We start from the raw sequence: 21,003 nt of genomic DNA, 5'->3' as shown, positions 1-21,003 counted from the left end.
TCTGAGGATCAGCTGAAGTAACGAATGTACAATATCTACTACTATTACCTAGAATATGGTAGGTAGAAAGCAAATGACTACTTTTTAATAAGTTCTGTTTATGTATTTATTATTTGTTTATTTATATTTATTTTGGCTGCACTGGGTCTTAGTTGTGGCACATGGGCTCTTAGTTGTGGCATGCAGACTTCTTAGCTGCAGCATGTGTACTCTTAGTTGCAACGTGCAAACTCTTAGTTGCGGCATGCATGCAGGATCTAGTTCCCAACCAGGGATTGAACCCGGGCCCCCTGCATTGGGAACGCAGTCTTACCCACTGTATCACCAGGGAAGTCCCGCAAATGTTTATTACAAAACTCTTACTTCTAAACATCAAGTTGCAAGCATAATGGAAAATCAACCAAAGGCATTTAAAAGTAATGCTGTTAAGTGTTTCGAACTATATTGTACAAAATAGTGTACAAAACTGTACACTAAGTACTATGATTTGAAATTGTGACAATTTTCATACATAAATCATTTCCTAAAGTTCATAAAAATGAAGTCTTTATAATTATAAGAATTCTTTCTTCTTATCAGAAAGGTGAAAAATTTTTACTATCCATAAAACTTAAATTTTTACATGCCATTAGAAAGTGACAGGGAATATTTATCCAACAAAGTACAGCAGAGACTAATAAAAGTAGTACCCAACCTAGGAGTCTCTTTAATTATTTATTATACAATTTTTCAATAACCTTGGAAGTAATGAAACATGTTTCATTTCTATATGTGTATCAGAAAGTTAACATTCCTTTGTTGATGCTGATACTGATTCTCGGTCTAAATATTAAAGCAGAACAAGATGAGAAAAGGAAAACCAATCCCCTTAGTGGCCAAGATGGTGGAGCAGGAAGGCCCTGAGCTCACCTCCTCCCACAGGCACAGCAAAATTACACCTATTTACAGAGCAACTATCAATGAAAGAACAACTCGAAACCAGCAGAAATGATTTTCCCAACAAAATATATTAAGAAAGAACCACAACAAGATGGATACGAGGGGCAGAAATGTGGTACAGTCAAGACCCATACTCCTGGGCAGGCAACCTGCAAATAGAAAGATGATCACAACTGCAGAGGTTCTCCCCAAGAAGCAAGGGATCCGAACCCGACATCAGGCTTCCCCAACCCAGGGATCCTACAGCAAAAAGATGAGCCCCAAATGTCTGGCTTTGAAGGCCAGTAGGACTTGCATGTGGGAGAGCCAGAGGGCTGTAGGAAACAGAGACTCTGTTCTTAAAAAGCTCACGCAAAATCTCCCATGCTCTGAGACCCAGAATAGAGGCAGAAATTTTAAAAGAGCCTGAGTCAGACCCATTTGCTGATTTGGAGAGCCTCCTAAAGAGGAAGGAAGCAACTGAGTTTCCCCATGAGGACACAGACATGGGTGGCACCCTGTTTGGGGAGCTTGTTCCAATACAAGGACACTGGTGCTGGCAAGCACCAATTTGGAGTCCTCCCTCTAGCCTGTTAGCATTGGGGGCTTACCTTCCCGCCAGCCAACTGGCACCAGCCCTGGGACACCCCGGGCACTACAGTCAGCCATACCAGCACCCAGTCCCACCAACCAGCAACCTGGCACCGGACCTGGGAACCCCCAGGCCCCAGAGCCAGATGACCCAGAACCCATCAACACCCACCAGCAAACTAGCACCAGTGCAGGACCCCCAAGAAACACAGCCAGGTGCACCAGTAGGCCAGCAGCCTCTGCACTAGGCAGGGACTGGCAACCAACCAGGCCAGAGATCAGCCTGCCTACCACACTGCCCCCAGTAGTCGGCCCTGCCACAAAAGAAATGCCCATGCAGCCCTAGAGCATATAACTCTAAAGACCACAGGGGAATGCGCTGCTGGGACCCATAGGACAACTCCTACATAAGACCATTTTGCCAAGATCAAGAAATGTAACCAACCTACATAATACATAGAAATAAAAACAGAGAATTAGGCAAAATGAGGGAATAGACAAATATGCTCCAAACAAAGCAACAAGACAAAACCCCAGAAAAATAACTAAGCAAAGCAAAGATAAGCAGTCTACCCAATAAAGAGTTCAAGGTAATGGCCATAAAGATGCTCAATGAATTAAAAAGAAGAATTAAAGAACACAATGAGAAGTTTCGCCATTAGTAAACTCAATGAATATGCATTCAATTTAATTTTAAATTTCAGGTTTTAGCATTAAAAAGTAGATTAATCAAAATTGTTCATCTCGGGGCTTCCCTGGTGGCGCAGTGGTTGAGAGTCCACCTGCTGATGCAGCGGATACGGGTTCGTACCCCGGTCCAGGAAGATCCCACAGGCCGCGGAGCGGCTGGGCCCGTGAGCCATGGCCACTGAGCCTGTGCGTCCGGAGCCTGTGCTCCGCAATGGGAGAGGCCACAACAGTGAGAGGCCCGCATACCGCAAAAAAAAAAAAAATTGTTCATCTCGGCTCTCTCCCAAAACCTCAGTAAAATGACAGTAAGTAAAAAAACTGTATATTAATTAATAAACTTACACAGTCTAGGAAAAGGTAATTTAGATACCAGCAGACAATAATCACTTTAAACATTTGGAAGCTTGAAGGCAAACAGATAAATACTAAAACCTATCTACAAGCAGAGAAGCCAACAAGAGTCCATTCTTAACACAAACCCCTAGCAAATCATAGGAATTCAAGGTATCAGGAGTTCAAGAAGGCCTGCAGATAATATGATCCTACATACAGAAAATCCTAAAGACTCCACACACACAAAAAAAAAAACTATTAGAACTAAGAAATAAATTCACTGAAGCTGCAAGACACAAAAATCAATTTTAAAAATCAGTTGAGGGGGTGCCTTCAAGATGGCAGAGAAATGAAACATGGAGGTCACCTTCCTCCCCACAAATACATCAAAACTGCATCTACATGTGGAACAACTCCTACAGAACACCTACTGAACACTGGCAGAAGAACTCAGACTTCCCAAAAGGCAAGAAACTCCCACATACCGAGGTAGGGCAAAAGAAAAAAGGAAAAACAAAGACAAGAGAATAGAGACACAACCTGCACCTCTGGGAGGGAGCTGTGAAGGAGGAAAAGTTTCCACACACTAGGAAGCTCCTTCACTGGCAGGGACGGGGAGTGGGTGGGGGAGAATCTTCGGAGCCACAGAGGAGAGCACAGCAACAAGGGTGCAGAGGGCAAAGCGGAGAGATTCCCACACAGAGGATTGGTGCCGACCCGCACTCACCAGCCTGAGATGCTCATCTGTTCACCTTCAGGGGCAGGTGGGGGCTGGGAGCTGAGGCTTGGGCTTCAGAGGTCAGACCCCAGGGAGAGGACTGGGGCTGGCTGGGTGAACACAGCCTGAAGGGGGCTAGTGCACCACAGCTAGGAGGGAGGGAGTCCGGGGAAAAGTCTGGACCTGCCTAAGAGGCAAGAGACCACTGTTTCAGGGTGCACAAAGAGAGGGGATTCAGAGCACCGCCTAAACAAGCTCCAGAGACGGACGCGAGCTGCAGCTATCAGTGTGGACCCCAGAGACAGGCATGAAATGCTAAGGCTGCTGCTACAGCCACCAAGAAGCCTGTGTGCAAGCACAGGTCACTATCCACACCTTCCCTCCTGGGAGCCTGTGCAGCCTGCCTCTGTCAGGGTCCCGTGGTCCAAGGACAACTTCCCCAGGAGAACACACAGCGTGCCTCAGGCTATTGCAACGTCTACCACCAGAGGCTTGCCCCGCATTCCATACCCCTCTCTCCCCCAGGCCTCAGTGAGCCAGAGCCCCCTAGTCGGCCTCTCCATTAATGCTGTCCTGTCTGGGTAGGAAACAGATGCCATCAGGTGACCTACACACAGAGGCAAGGCCAAATCCAAAGCTGAACCCCAGGAGCTGTGTGAACAGCAAAGAGAAAGGGGAATTCCTCCCAGCAGCCTCAGGAGAAACAGATTATATCTCCACAATCAACTTCATGTTCCCTGTATCTGTGGAATACCTGAATAGACAACAAACCATCCCAAAATTGAGGTGGTGGACTTCGGGAGCAACAGTAGACTTGGGGCTAGCCTTCTGCATCTAATTTGTTTCTGGTGTTATGTTTACCTTAGTTTAGTATTTAGAGCTTATTATCATTGGTAGATTTCTTTATTGATTTGGTTGCTCTCTTTCTTTTTTTATTTTTTATATATATATATATATATATATATATATAATTTTTTCCTTTTTCTCTTTTTGTGAGTGTGTATGTGTACGCTTCTTTGTGTGATTTTGTCTGTGTAGCTTTGCTTTTGCCATTTGTCCTAGAGCTATGACTGTCCATTTTGGTTTTGTTTTGTTTTGTTGTTTGGTTTTTTAAGAATAGTTTTTAGTACTTTTATCTTTGGTGGATTTGTATTTTGGTTTGGTTGCTCTCTTCTTTCTCTCTTTTTTTTAATTACTTTTTTATTTTTTTATTTCTAATAATTTTTTCTATTATTTTTTTCTTTCTTTCTTTCCCTCCCTCCGTCCCTCCCTCTCTCTCTCTTTCTTTTTCTCCCTCTTCTTCTGAGTGATGTGGCTGACAAGGTCTTGGTGCTCTGGCCGGGTGTCAGGCCTGAGCCTCTGAGGTGGGAGAGCCAAGTTCAGGACACTGGTCCACCCAAGACCTCCTGGCCCCATGTAATATCAAACGGCGAAAGCTCTCCAGGAGATCTCCATCTCAACACTAAGACCCAGCTCCACTCAGTGACCAGCAAGCTACAGTGCTGGACACCCTATGCCAAACAACTAGGAAGACAGGAACACGAACCCACCCATTAGCAGAGAGACTGACTAAAATCGTGATAGGTTCACAGACACACCAAAACACACCACCATACGTAGTCCTGCCCACCAGAAAGACAAGATCCAGCCTCATCCACCAGGACACAGGCACCATTCCCCTCCACCAGGAAGCCTACAAAACCCACAGAACCAACCTTACCCACTGGGAGCAGACACCAAAAACAACGGGAACTACAAACATGCAGCCTGCGAAATGGAGACCCCAAACACAGTAAGTTAAGAAAAATGAGAAGACAGAGAAACACACAGCAGATGAAAAAGCAAGGTAAAAGCACACCAGACCAAACAAATGAAGAGGAAATAGGCAGTCTACCTGAAAAAGAATTCACAGTAATGATAGGAAAGATGATCCAAAATCCTGGAAATAGAATGGAGAAAATACAAGAAACATTTAACACGGATCTAGAAGAACTAAAGGGCAAACAAACAATGATGAACAACACAATAAATGAAATTAAAAATTCTCTAGAAGAAATCAATAGCAGAATAACTGGGGAAAAAGAACGGATAAGTGACCTGGAAGATAAAAAAGTGGAAATAACTACCACAGAGCAGAATAAAGAAAAAGGAATGAAAATAATTGAGGACAATCTCAGGACCTCTGGGACAACATAAAATGCACCAACATTCGAATTATAGGGGTCCCAGAAGAAAAAGAGCAAAAAAAAGGGACTGAGAAAATATTTGAAGAGATTATAGTTTAAAAACTTCCCTAATATGGGTAAGGAAATGGTCAATCAAGTCCAGGAAGCACAGAGTGTCCCATACAGGATAAATCCAGAGAAACACACCAAGACACATAACAATCAAACTATCAAAAATTAAATACAAAGAAAAAATATTAAAAGCAGTAACGGAAAAGTGACAATTAACGTATGAGGGAATTCCCATAAGGTTAACAGCTGATCTTTCAGCAGAAACTCTGCAAGCCAGAAGGGAGTGCCAGGACATATTTAAAGTGATGAAAGGGAAAAACCTACAACCAAGATTACTCTACGCAGCAAGGATCTCATTCAGATTCGACGGAGAAATTGAAACCTTTAGAGGCAAGCAAAAGCTAAGAGAATTCAGCACCACCAAACCAGCTCTACAACAAATGCTAAAGGAACTTCTCTAGGCAGGAAATACAAGAGAAGGAAAAGACTTACAATAACAAGCCCAAAACAATTAAGAAAATGGTAATAAGAACATATATATGAATAACTACCTTAAATGTAACTGGATTAAATGCGCCAACCAAAAGATATAGACTGGCTGAATGGATACAAAAACAAGACCCGTACATATGCTATCTACGAGAGACCCACTTCAGACCTAGGGACACATACAGACTGAAAGTGAGGGGATGGAAAAAGATATTCCATGCAAATGGAAATCAAAAGAAAGCTGGAGTAGCAATTCTCATATCAGACAAAACAGACTTTAAAATAAAGACTATTAAAAGAGACAGAGAAGGACAGAACATGATGGTCAAGGGATCAATTCAAGAAGAAGATATAACAACTGCAAATATTTATGCACCCAACATAGGAGTACCTCAATACATAAGGCAAATGCTAACAGCCATAAAAGGGGAAATCAACAGTAACACAATAATATTTGGGGACTGTAACACCCCACTTTCACCAATGGACAGATCATCCAAAATGAAAATAAACAAGGAAACACAAGCTTTAAATGATACATTATACAATATGGACTTAATTGATATTTATAGGATATTCCATCCAAAAAGAGCAGATTACACTTTCTTCTCAAGTGCTCATGGAACATTCTCCAGGATAGATCATATCTTGGGTCACAAATCAAGCCTTGGTAAATTTAAGAAATTTTAAATCGTATCAAGTATCTTTTCTGACCACAACGCTATGAGACTAGATATCAATTACAGGAAAAAATCTGTAAAAAATACAAACACATGGAGGCTAAACAATACACTACTGAATAACCAAGAGATCACTGAAGAAATCAAAGAGGAAATCAAAAAATACCTAGAACAAATGACAATGAAAACACGATGGTCCAAAACCTATGGGATGCAGCAAAAGCAGTTCTAAGAGGGAAGTTTATAGCAATACAATCCTACCTTAAGAAACAAGAAACATCTCAAATAAACAACCTAACCTTACACCTAAAGCAATTAGAGAGCGAAGAACAAAAAAACTCCAAAGTTAGCAGAAGGAAAGAAATCATAAAGATCAGATCAGAAATAAATGAAAAAGAAATGAAGGAAACGATAGCAAAAATCACTGAAACTAAAAGCTGGCTCTTTGAGAAGATAAAATTGATAAACCATTAGCCAGATTCTTCAAGAAAAAAAGGGAGAAGACTCCAATTAATAGAATTCAAATAGAATAAGGAGAAGTAACAACTGACACTGCAGAAATACAAAGGATCATGAGAGATTACTACAAGCAACTATATGCCAATAAAATGGACAACCTGGAGAAACGGACAAGTTGCTAGAAAAGCACGACCTTCGGAGACTGAACCAGGAAGAGATAGCAAATGTAAACAGACCAATCACAAGCACTGAAATTGAAACTGTGATTAAAAGCACAAACAAACAAAAGCCCAGGACCAGATGGCTTCACAGGTGAATTCTATCAAACATTTAGAGAAGAGTTAACACCTATCCTTCTCAAAGTCTTCCAAAATATAGCAGAGGGCGAAACACTCCCAAACTCATTCTATGAGGCCACCATTACCCTGATACCAAAACCAGACAAAGATGCCACAAAAAAAGAAAACTTCAGGTCAATATCACTGATGAACATATGCAAAACTCCTCAACAAAATACTAGCAAACAGAATCCAACAGCACATTAAAAGGATCATACACCATGATCAAGTGGGGTTTATCCCAGGAATGCAAAGATTCTTCAGTATACGCAAATCAATCAATGTGATACACCATATTAACAAACTGAAGGAGAAAAAACATATGATCATCTCAATAGATGCAGAAAAAGCTTTCATCAAAATTCAACAACCATTTATGATTAAAAAAAAAACTCTACAGAAAGTGGGCGTAGAGGGAACTCTCCTCAACATAATAAAGGCCATATATGACAAACTCACAGCAAACATCATTCTCAATGGTGAAAAACTGAAAGCATTTCCACTAGGATCAGGAACAAGACAAGGATGTCCACTCTCACCACTATTATTCAACATAGTTTTGGAAGTCCTCGCCACGGCAATTAGAGAAGAAGAAGAAATAAAAAGAATCCAAGTTGGAAAAGAGGAATTAAAACTGTCACTGTTTGCCGCTGTCATGATACTAGACATAGAAAATCCTAAAGGTGCCACCAGAAAACTACTAGAACTAATCAATGAATTTCGTAAAGTTGCAGAATACAAAATTTATACGCAGAAATCTCTTGCATTCCTATATACTAACAGCGAAAGATCAGAAAAAGAAATTAAGGAAACAATCCCATTTACCACTGCAACAAAAAGAATAAAATATTCTAGGGATAAACCTACCTAAGAAGGCAAAAGACCTGTACTCAGAAAACTATAAGATACTGATGAAAGAAATAAAAGACAACACAAGCCGATGGAGAGATATACCATGTTCTTGGATTGGAAGAATCGATATTCTGAAAATGACTATACTACCCAAAGCAATCTACAAATTCAATGCAATCTCTATCAAATTACCAATGGTATTTTTCACAGAATTAGAACAAAAAAATTACAATTTGTGTGGAAACACAAAAGACCTCGAATAGACAAAGCAATCTTGAGAAAGAAAAATGGAGCTGGAGGAATCAGGCTCCCTGACCTCAGACTATACTACAAAGTTACAGTAACCAAGACAATATGGTACTGGCACAAAAACAGAAATACAGATCAATGGAACAGGAGAGAAAGCCCAGAGACAAACCCACGCACATATGGTCACCTAATCTATGACAAAGGAGGCAAGAATATACAATGGAGAAAAGACAGTCTCTTCAATAAGTGGTGCTGGGAAAACTGGACAGCTACATGTAAAAGAATGAAATTAGAACACTCCCTAACACCATACACAAAAATAAACTCAAAATGGATTAAAGACCTAAATGTAAGGCTGGACACTATAAAACTCTTAGAGGAAAATACAGGCAGAACACACTTTGAAATAAATCACAGCAAGATCTTTTTTGATCCACCTGCTAGAGTAATGAAAATAAAAACAAAAATAGGGGATTCCCTGGTGGCGCCATGGTTAACAACCTGCCTGCCAATGCAGGGGACATGGGTTCAAACCCTGGTCCATGAAGATCCCACATGCCACGGAGCAACTAAGCCTGTGCGCCACAACTACTGAGCCTGCGCTCTAGAACCTGCGAGCCACAACTACTGAAGCCCGCACACCTAGAGGCCATGCTCCGCAACAAGAGAAGCCACCGCAATGAGAAGGCCACAAACCGCAACAAGAGTAGCCCCCGCTTGCCGCAACTAGAAAAAACCCACGTGCAGCAACAAAGACCCAATGCAGCCTAAAATAAATAAATAATTAATTTTTTTTAAAAAAAGTATGGATACCAAGGGGGGAAGGGGGAAGTGGGATGAAGTGGGAGTTTGGGATTGACATGTATACACTACTAGTATAAAATAGATAACTAATGAGAACCTACTATATAACACAGGGAATTCTACTCAATGCTCTGTGGTGACCTAAATGGGAAGGAAATCCAAAAAAGAGGGGGTGTATGTCTACATATAGCTGATTCACTTGGCTGTACAGCAGAAACTAACGCATTGTAAAGCAACTATACGCCAATAAAAGACTTTTTTTATTTTTTTAATTAAAAAAATTTTTTAAAGATAGGAAAAAAAAAAAGGAGCAATCCCACTTACAATAGCATCAAAAACAAAAAAAGAGGAATAAATTTAACCAAGGAAGTAAAAGATCTATGCACCAAAAACTATAAGACACTGAGGAAAGAAATTCAAGAACATACATAAATGAAAAAATATTCTGTGTCAATAGATTGGAATAGTTGATATTAATAAAATATACATACTACTCAAAGCTACCTATAGATTCAATGCAATCTCTATCAAAATTCCAATGACATTTTTCACAGAAATAGAAAAAACAATCCTAAAATTCATAAGGAACCACAAAAGACTCTGAATAGCCAACACAATCTTGAGAAAGGGCAAAGTTGGAGGCAAAAAAAACAAAAAACAAAAGAATAACTGAGAGTTCAGAAGTAAACCCATGAATATATGGTCAAGTAATATTTGGCAACAGAATGAAGAATACTCAATAGGAAAAGGACAGTCTCTTCAATAAATGATGTTGGAAAAACTGGATATACACATGCAAAAGAATTGGACCCCTATCTTAAATCACTCACAAAAATTAACTTGATATGGATTAAAGACTTAAACAGTAAGACCTGAAACCATGAAATTCCTAATAGGGAAAATGCACCCTGACATTAGTGTTAGCAATTATTTTTTGGATACAGTGCCAAAAGCACAAACAAGAAAAGCAAAAATTAATAAGTGGGACTACATCAAACGAAAAAGCTTCTGCACAGCAAAGAAACAATCAACAAAATGTCCAGGTAACATCTGGAGTAGGAGAAAATACAACTGACCCTTGAACATCAAGGGGTTTAACATGGCATGCGCCAACCCTCCATGCAGTCGAAAATGTGCATGTAACTTACAGTCAACCCTCCACGTATGCAGTTCCTCCATATTGTGGCTCCTCCATATCCGTGGTTCCACATCCACAAATTCAATCATCCAAGGATTGTGTAATACTATAGTAAGCACTATTGAAAAAACTGGCATATAAGTGGACCCTTGCAGTTCAAACCCATGTTGTTCAAGAGTCAATTATATTTGCAAATCATATTATCTGAGAAAGAGTTAACATCCAAAATATATTCGGAACTCATACAATTCAAATACCAAAAAACAATCCGACTAAAAATCAGGTAGAGGACTTGAATAGACATTTTTCCAAAGAAGACATACAAATGGCCAACAGGTACATAAAAGGGTGCACAACATCACTAATCATCAGGGAAATGCAAATCACAACCACAATGAGATATCATCTCACACCTGTTAGAATGGCTATCATCAAAAAGATAAGAGATAACAAATGCTGAGAAGGATGTGGAGAAGGAACCCTGGTGCACTGGTGATGGGAATGTAAACTGGTAGAGTCAGTATGGAAAACAATAGGGAAGTTCCTCAAAAAACTGAGGAACTAGAACTACCATACAATCCAGCAATCCCACCACTGGGTATGTATCCAAAGAAGATCAAATCACTATCTCAAAGATATCCCATGTCCGTTGCAGCATTACTCACAATAGCCAAGACATGGAAACAACCTGTGTCCATAGACAGATGAATGAACAAAGAAAATGTGAGATAGATATAAATATATCTCACACAAACACAATGGGATATTATTCAGCCACTTGAAACAAGGAAATTTTACCATTTGAGACAACATGGATGGATCTTGAGGGCACTGTGCTAAGTGAAATAAGTCAGAAAGAGAAAGACAAACACTGTACGATCTCACTTATATGTGGAATCTTTAAAAAAAAAAAGCCAAACTCACAGGAACACAGAGTACAATAGTTGCCAGGGGCTGAGTAGTAGGAGAAATGGGGAGATGTTAGTCAAGGGGTTACAAACTTCCAGTTATAAGATGAGTAAGTTTCAGAGATGTAATGTACAGCATGGTGACTACAGTTAAAAACACTGTATTGTATGGGGCTTCCCTGGTGGCGCAGTGGTTGAGAGTCCGCCTGCCGATGCAGGGGACACAGGTTCGTGCCCCGGTCTGGGAGAATCCCACATGCCGCGGAGCAGCTGGGCCCATGAGCCATGGCCGCTGAGCCTGCGCGTCCGGAGCCTGTGCTCCGCAACGGGAGAGGCCACAACAGTGAGAGGCCCGCGTACCGCAAAATATATATATATATATATATATATATATATATATATATACTGTATTGTATACTTAAAAATTGCTGTGAGACAACTGAAGAAGAGAGAACCTGCACACCACAACTAGAGAGAAGCCCGCGCCCCGCAATGAAGAGCCCACGCACTGCAACGAAAGACTCCACATGCCTCAATGAAGATCCTGCGTGCCGCAACTAAGACCCGACGCAGCCAAAAATAAATAAATAAAAAATAAATCTTAAAAAACAATTTGCTGTGAGAGTAGAGCTTTAATGTTTTCACCATAACCACAAAATGGTAATTATGTGAGGTAAAATATTTGTTAGCTAACCTTACAATAATAAACATTTCACAATATGTATGTATATCGAATCATCACACTGTACACCTTAAATTTATACAATGTTATACATCAATTTATATCTCAACAAAGCTGGGAAATAGGGGAAAATGTAAGGTCTAGGTGTGGTATGGGGTTGAAAACAAAAGGACTACTTGAAACTCTTTAAGAAAAATAGTCAAAACACTGCAGTTCTTCTTTATTCTGCCCACAATGTAAGACAAACATCCCTCTACCCCCACGCTATCAGAAAAACCAAGCATCATTCCCTGGGGAGTTTGGACAAGGCCAGTTTAGGATTCAGGGACCCACACTTTGCTGAGGACAGAGATGAACATCAAACTAAGAACAGGTCCCAATACCTACTCCTACGGGGCTGGTGATGCAAATCAGAGCTTTGACAAATGTAACACCCACGTAACATATAACACCCATATTTCATTAAGACACAGAACTTTTCAATCACCCTAAAAGTTCCCTCATGTCTCTTTCCAGACAATCCTCTCCCAGAGGCAATCACTATCCTGATTTGCATGACCATACATCTGTAATGTTGCTTGTTCTTTCATATTAATACAATCAATCAGAATGTAATCTTTTATATCCGGCTCTTTTGTTCAACACAATATTTTTTAAATTCATCCATGTTGTTCTATCTCTACATTTTTATCTATTTTTACAAGGATCTCCTGTTTTTAAGCAAATTTTTTGCTGATATGTAACATCCATAAGTATGCAAATCATTAGTCTACAGCTAAACAAATTTACAAAGAGTATGTACCTATATGCCCACCACCCAGTAAATAAAATATGAGCAGCATCCCAAAGCCACTCATGTCTCTTCCCGTCACTAACACACACACAGACACACCTTCAAATTGAATGTGATATATAAAGGAAAATGGATGAATTGCTGCTACACACAACGATATCACAGATACACTCTTGATTTAAAAAGCCAGATATTAAAAAAATAAATAAAAATTAAAAAAAATAAAAAGCCAGATATAAAAGTGGTTATCTAACTACTCTCTGACAAACATCACCAGCTATTAGTTTTACCTGGTTCTGTATTTTATGTACTTTCATTGAAACCATAACAGCATGAACTCTTACATCTGGCTCCTGTTGTAAAGATTCTATCTGTGATGTTCATCTGTATTGTTTTGTGTAGCAATAACTCATTCATTTTCCTTCTTGTGTCGCTTTCAGTTATCTGAATATATCATAATTTATCTGCCCATTCTACTGCTGATGAGCAGTTTGTTTTTTTACAGTTCAGAGCAATTATGAATACAACTGCTGCTAACATTTTACATATGTATTTTGCTGTTGGATTTACACCTATGAGTAGACATGCTGAATCATAAGGTACCCGTACATTCAACTTTTGTAAATAGTGCCAAAGAGTTTTCCAAAGTAGTTAAGCCATTTTCTCTCCCACCAGCAGTGTATGGAAGTATCAGTTGTTCCAATTCCTTACCAGCACTTGGTATTGCCAGTGTTTTGAATTTTAGTCATGCTAGTGCCGTCTGGTGATATCTCATTGTGGTTTTAATTTGCATTTCCCTGATGAATGAGACTACATACCTTCCCATATGTTTATGAACCATCAGAATATCTGTTTTGTGAGGAGCCTATCCAAGCCTTTTGCCTATTTTTCTACTGAACTGTCTTATTTTGTTTTATTGAGTTATAATTAACATACAATATTATATTAGCTTCAGGTATACAACACAGTGATTTCATATGTTTATACATTATCAAATAATCACCAAAATAAGTCAAGTTACTATCCATCACCATAAAAAGCTGCTACAATATTATTGACTATATTCCCTATGTGTACATTACATCCCCATGACTTATTTATTTTATAGCTGGAAATCTGTACCTCTTAATCCCCTTCACCTATTTCATCCATCCCTCCACCGCCTCCCCTATGGGAACAACCAGTTTATTCTCTGTATCCATGAGTCTTTTCCTGTCTTGTTTTTGTACTTTTTTTTTCCTTCCTTGTGGTACGCGGGCCTCTCACTGTTGTGGCCTCTCCCGCTGCAGAGCACAGGCTCCAGACGCGCAGGCCCAGCGGCCATGGCTCATGGGCCCAGCCGCTCCGCAGCATGTGGGATCCTCCCAGACCGGGGCACGAACCCGCATCCCCTGCATTGGCAGGCAGATTCTCAACCACTGCACCACCAGGGAAGCCCCATTCCTGTCTTGTTTTGTTTCTTTTCTTCTTTGTTTTTTAGATTCCACATATGAGTAACATCATATCATATTTGTTTTTCCTGTCTGATTTGATTCACTTAGCATAATACCCTCTAGGTTCATCCATGCTGTCACAAATGGCAAGATCATATTCTTTTTTATGGCTGAGTAATATCCCAGAGTAATGGACACTTAGATTGCTCCCATATCTTTGCTAGTGTAAATAGTACTTCAATGAACATAGGGGTACATATATCTTTTCAAAACACTGTTTTCATTTTCTTCTGATAAAGACCCATAAATGGAATTACTGGATCATATGGTAGTTCTATTTTTAATTTTTTGAGGAACCTCCATACTGTTTCCCATAGTGGCTACACTAATTTACATTCCCATCAATGGTGCACGATAGCTCCCTTTTCTCCACATCCTTATCAACACTAGTTGTTTCTTGTCTTCTTTATAACAGCCATTCTCACAGTTGTGAGGTGGTATCATTACGGTTTTAATTTGCATTTCCCTGATGTTCAGTGATGTTGAACATCTTCTCATGTGCATGCTGGCCATCTGTATGTCTTCTTTGGAAAAATATCTACTCAGGTCCTCTGCCTACTTTTTAATTGGGTTGTTTGGGTTTTTTTGACAATGAGTATTAAGAGTTCTTTATATATTTTGGATATCAACCCCTTATCTATTATTGGCAAATATATTCTCCCATTCAGTAGGCTTTTTGTTTTGTTGATGGTTTCCTTCGCTGTGCAAAAGCTTTTCAGTTTGATGTAGTCTCATTTGTTTATTTTTGCTTTTGTTTCCCTTGCCTGAGAAGACAGATCAAAAAAATACTGCTAAGATCAATGTCAAAGAGCATACTACCTACATTTTCTTCTATGACTTTTATGGTTTCATGTCTTACAATTAAGTCTTTAACTGATTTTGAGGGGGGCGTTGTATACAGTATGAGAAAGTGGTCCAGTTTGATTCTTTTGCATGTAGGTGTCCAGTTTTCCAAACACTATTTATTGAACAGGTTGTCTTTTCTCCACTGTATATTCTTGCCTCCTTTGTCATAGATTAATTGACCATGCAAGTATACGTTGATTTCTGGGCTCTTTACTGTGTTCCATTGATCTGTGTGTCTGTTTTTGTGCCAGTACCATACTGTTTGGATTACTATACCTTTGTAGTACAGTTTCAAGCCTGGGAGCATGACACCTCCAGCTTTGTTCTTCCTTCTCAACATTGTTTTGACTATACAGGGTCTTTTGTGGTTCCATGCAAATTTTAGGATTATCTGTTCTAGTTCTGTGAAAATGCCTTTGGTATTCTGATAGGGACTGCACTGAATCTGTAGAATGCCTTGGGCAGTATGGTCATTTTCATGATATTGATTTGTCCAATCCATGCACATAGTACATCTTTCCATTTGTTTGTCTTGTCTACACTTTCTTTCATCAATGTCATAGTTTTCAGAGTACAGGTCATTCACCTCCTTGGTCAAATTTATTCCCAGGTATTTTACTCTTTTTGATGCATTTATAAATGGGATCACTTTGTTGATTCCTCTGATAGTTCGTTGTTAAAATAGAGAGATGCAACAGACCTCTATACATTAATTTTGTATACTGCAATTTTCCTGAAGTCACCTATTGAAGTCAGTTTTTGAATAACAATTCACTTACTGAATAACAGCTTTTTTTGTTTGTTTGTTTTTGCAGTATGCGGGCCTCTCACTGTTGTGGCCTCTCCCGTTGAGGAGCACAGGCTCCAGACATGCAGGCTCAGTGGCGATGGCTCACGGGCCCAGCCACTCCGCGGCATGTGGTACCTTCCCGGACCGGGGCACAAACCTGTGTCCCCTGCGTTGGCAGGCGGACTCTCAACCACTGCGCCACCAGGGAAGTCCTGAATAAGTTTTTTTGTGAAATCTTTGGGGTTTTCTATATATAGTATCATGCCACCGACAAACAATGACAGTTTTATTTCTTCCTTTCCAATTCTGATTCCTTTTTTTGTTTTTGTTTTTTTGCCTAACTGCTGTGGCAATAACTTCCAATACTATGTTGAATGAAAGTGGTGAAAGTAAGGATCCTTGTCTTACTCCTGATCTTACAGCAAAAGCCTTCAGACTTCTCCATTGGGTATGATGTTACCTGTGGGATTTAATATATGCATGGCCTTTATTATGTTGAGGTAGGTTCCCTCTATACCTACTTTGTTGACAGTTTTTGTCATAAACAGACACTGAATTTGGCTAATGCATTTTCTGCATCTATTGAGATGATATGATTTTTATTCTTCAATCTGATAATGTGGTGTATCTTGATTGATTTGCAGATATTGTACCATCCTTGCAACCCTGGGATAAATCCCACTTGATCATGGTGTATGATCCTTGTAATGTATTGTTGAATTTTATTTGATAATATTTTGTTGTAGATTTTTGCATTTATATTCATCAGTGATACTGGCCTGTAATTTTGTGTGTGTGTGTGATGTCTCTGGTTTTGTTATAAGGATGTGCTGGCCTCATAGAATGAGTTCAGAAGTGTTCCTTCCTCATTGATGTTTCTGAATAGTTTGAAAAATAAAAGTGTTAACTATTCTTTAAATGTTTGGTAGAATTCGCCTGTGAAGCCATCTGGTCCTGGACTTTTGCTTGTTGGAAGTTTTTTATTACTGATTCAATTTCATTACTGGTAATCAGTCTGTTCATATTTTCTATTTCTTTCTGATTCAGTCTTGGGAATTTGTACGTTTCCAGGAATTTATCCATTTCTCCTATGTTATCCATTTTATTAGTGTATAATTGTTCATAGTAATCGCTTATAGTCTTCTGTATGTATGGTGTTGGTTGTAACTTCTCCTCTTTTATCCTTGATTTTATTTATTTGGGCCCTGTCTCCTTTAATTCTTGATGAATCTAACTAAATGTTTATCAATTCTGTATATATTTTCAAAGAACTAACTCTTAGTTTCATTGATCTTCTCTATTGTTTTTTAGTCTCTATTTCAGTTATTTCCACTCTGATCTTTTATTTCCTTTATTCTACTAACCGTGGGCTTTGCTTGTTCTTCTTTTTCTAGTTTCTTTAAATGTATATTTTGATTGTTTGAGATTTTTCTTGTATCATGAAGTAGGCTTGTATCACTATGATCTTCCCTCTTAGAACTGTTTTATCTTCATCCCACAGATTTTGGATCACTGTGTTTCCATTTTCACTTGTCTCCAGGTAATTTTTGATTTCCTCTTTGACTTTTCAATGACCCATTGATTGTTTAGTAGCATGTTGTTTAGTCTCCATATGTTTGTGGGCTTTTTTTTTTCTTTCAGTTTTCTTCTTTTTTTTTTTTTTTGCAGTACATGGGCCTCTCACTGTGTGGCCTCTCCTGCTGCGAAGCACAGGCTCTGGACGCGCAGGCTCAGCGGCCATCGCTCACGGGCCCAGCTGCTCCGCGGCATGTGGGATCCTCCCAGACCGGGCACGAACCCGTGTCCCCTGCATCAGTAGGCAGACTTTCAACCACTGTGTCACCAGGGAAGCCCTCAGCTTTCTTCTTGTAGTTAATTCCTAATTTCATACCAGTGAAGTCAGAAAAGATGTCTGACAAATGCTGGAGAGGGTGTGGAGAAAAGGGAATCCTCTTACACTGTTGGTGGGAATGTAAACTGGTGCAGCCACTATGGAGAAGAGTATGGAGCTTCCACAAAAAACTAAAAGTAGAGTTGCCATATGATCCAGCAATCCCACTCCTGGGCATGTATCCGGAGAAAACCATAATTCGAAAAGATACATGTACCCCTATGTTCACAGCAGCACTACTTACAATAGCCAAGATATGGAAACCACCTAAATGTCCACCAATAGATGAATGGATAAAGAAGATGTAGTATACATATACAATGGAATATTACTCAGTCATAAAAAAGAATGAAATAATGCCATTTGCGGCTAAATGGATGGACCTAGAGATTATCATACTAAGCAAAATAAGTCAGAAAGAGAAAGACAAACACCATGTGAAGACATGTCCTTTACCAAATAGCTCTTTCACTCTGTGACTTGTCTTCTCCCTCTCCTTAATGATATCTTTTGAACAACATATCTTCATTTTAATAAAGTACAACTTATCAATAAAAAACCTTTGTCTACCCCTAGGTTAAAAAGAGTATTTTCCTATGCTTCCTTTAAGGTACATGATTGTTTTACATTTCACATTCTACCATCCATCTGGAATTGAATCTGGAGCATATGCTGTGAAGTTAGGTTCAAGATTCATTGGTTTCAATATTGACCCAATACCATTTATTGACTAGGCCATCATTTTTCATTCCAATCAGCCCAGCATCACTTATTGTAAAGGACATCATTTCCCCACTGCACTGCAATACCACCTTTTTCATATATCACTGGATGATAAACATGATGGTCTATTTCTGGACCCTCTGTTTCATTATTCTGTCTTTGCCCCCAAACCACAATGTCTTAATTTATAATAGTCTCATTTCTAGATGTCAGTTGGAAATCTTTCAATATTTCACTACTGAAAATGATGTTTGCTGTAGGCTTTTAGATATCCTTTATCAGATTAGGAAAACTCCCTTCTATTCTTATTTTGCTAAGAGTTTTTTTTATCATGAAGGGGTTTTTATTTATACTTCTGCTTTAAAATTATTAAAATGCATCCTGCACTAGAGCTCCCTTTCCAGAAAAGTGTACTCCCCAACTTAAACGTATCCTGGGTCATAGTAGGTTGCACTTACTCCCATACCCATCTGAACAGTAACTGGATCAGAGTTCAACTTCCACGTGTACTATCTCCATGCCCACATAGCAACATTTCTACTCTGTTATATAATTTGAGGTGGCTTCTAGTCATGCTGAACTGCTATCAATTTTGGTATCAATTTTGTTTTTGTCCATGCTCTGATTGTGGGTGATTTCTCCGGAACTATATTTTTTCCACATATCTTGCTGACTTCAGTGCATAATTTTGAAGAATGTGATATTTTTCAATAATGCATAAATATTATAGCAGAAATACCCAAATATGTCACAGAAGAAGACAGTCAGGCCAAACTTCATTTGAGCACATTTACTGCCTTGCTTTAATTACGACTGATCATGTCCAGCCAATCAGACAGAAATATAAAAATGAACTGATTACACTTCGATTCTATTCAAATGCAGATAATCAGTAGCGAAATATTACCTATTCGATTGTAGGAAATCAAAACTAAGCATTTGATATAGTATGTAAAAATCATGTTCTGATTGACATGTATACACTGATGTGTATAAAATTTATGACTAATAAGAACCTGCTGTATAAAAAAAATAAATAAAATAAAATTTAAAAATTAAAAAAAAATCATTTTCTGACAGCCAACAATAGTTATTTGTCACTATTAGATTAGAGCCAAAATAGCTCATCCTTTATGCTGAACATAGATCAGGAATGATTTTATAGCAGTGTATCATAATGTGATTAATTACAGCTTCAAAATGATTGCTTATAACCTCATACTACAAAATAAATGCATATCATACTGCCAAAAATGATCACCATTTGTGTTTTACAATTTATGGGTCCACTTACCTTCACATTTTTCAAGAATCTGGACTGTTTCTCCTATTTCTAAGACCAATCCTTGAGGGACAGATCCTCGAAAGCTGCATATCACTAGAAAAACAAGAATAAACATGTCAATTAGCATTTTAAAACAGTGAGACAGGGTCAGTGTCGATGAAAGTTAGCACTAAATTTTCTTAAGTATATACTCTCCCTTCTAATTCATTTTTCAAATATGTAAGTCCCTTTCAACTTAATCTATATTTTGAAAGGTAATATTAAATGGTTCAGAACACTGAGGTATACTTCGGCAAAATCACTATTACTTAGAGGTGTGTGCATGCATGCATGTATGTGAAAACATTTCTATAAACAGAGTCTCCCTCTCTCTCCCCCCCAGCATATCTTGTGTTTGCCTGTTCTTTCTGGGCAAGTATGTATCAATTAAGAAAAAATGATCATTAGAAGCTTATTATCTACTATAAACAGACAAATAGATATTTTTAAAAGGATCACCAAATAAATGATTATGCTTTGAAAAACAGAATCCCCACAATAAAACAAAAATTAATGAAGTAAAAAGCAAATGTACAACAGAGAAAATCTATACTCATCAAAATCCCACATACTTTTATTTTTAGAAAACTGATAAAATGATTCTAAAATTTACATAATACAAAGAACCAAGAAAAGGCTTGTCAATCTTAAAGGATGTACACTATCATATATCAAGCCTTATAATCTAAAATTAGTTCTTTGAAAACACTAACACTGATAGACACGTAAGCAAGACTGATCAAAAAAAAAAAGAGAGAGAAAAGGTATAAATTATCAGTATCACCAATAAAAACATTAATGTAATAATTAAATGATGTATAAAAGGACATTAGATAAAACTTTATAACAAAAAATTAGAAAATTTAGAATAGATGGATAAATTTGTAGAAAGATCAACTTTACAAAAACTGACAGAGCAGTTAAAAACTTGAATAGTCCTGTATCTATTAAACAAAAGTGAATCTGTATTTAAAATTTTCCCACAAATGAAATAACAAGTCCTGACTACTCTACCAGCGAATTTGCCCAAACATCTGGAGAAGAAACGCCAACCACA

The 21,003-nt window shown here is 38.6% G+C and overlaps 1 protein-coding gene across 2 annotated transcripts in view; it reads right to left on the bottom strand.

The window, feature by feature from the left end:
• DOCK3 (dedicator of cytokinesis 3) overlaps positions 1–21,003 on the bottom strand; it is a 405,892-nt gene that overhangs the window by 344,325 nt on the left and 40,564 nt on the right. For both annotated transcript variants that reach the window (XM_073811161.1, XM_033865050.2), the window contains exon 2: positions 19,917–20,000. In XM_073811161.1, coding sequence (XP_073667262.1) covers positions 19,917–20,000 — 84 coding nt within the window. The remainder of the gene's footprint in view (positions 1–19,916; positions 20,001–21,003) is intronic.

This window comes from Tursiops truncatus, chromosome 10 (assembly GCF_011762595.2).
Source record: "Tursiops truncatus isolate mTurTru1 chromosome 10, mTurTru1.mat.Y, whole genome shotgun sequence".
Taxonomy (NCBI): domain Eukaryota; kingdom Metazoa; phylum Chordata; class Mammalia; order Artiodactyla; family Delphinidae; genus Tursiops; species Tursiops truncatus.
Note: the sequence above shows the minus strand (reverse complement) of the source record. Positions and strands in the feature narration are given on the sequence as shown.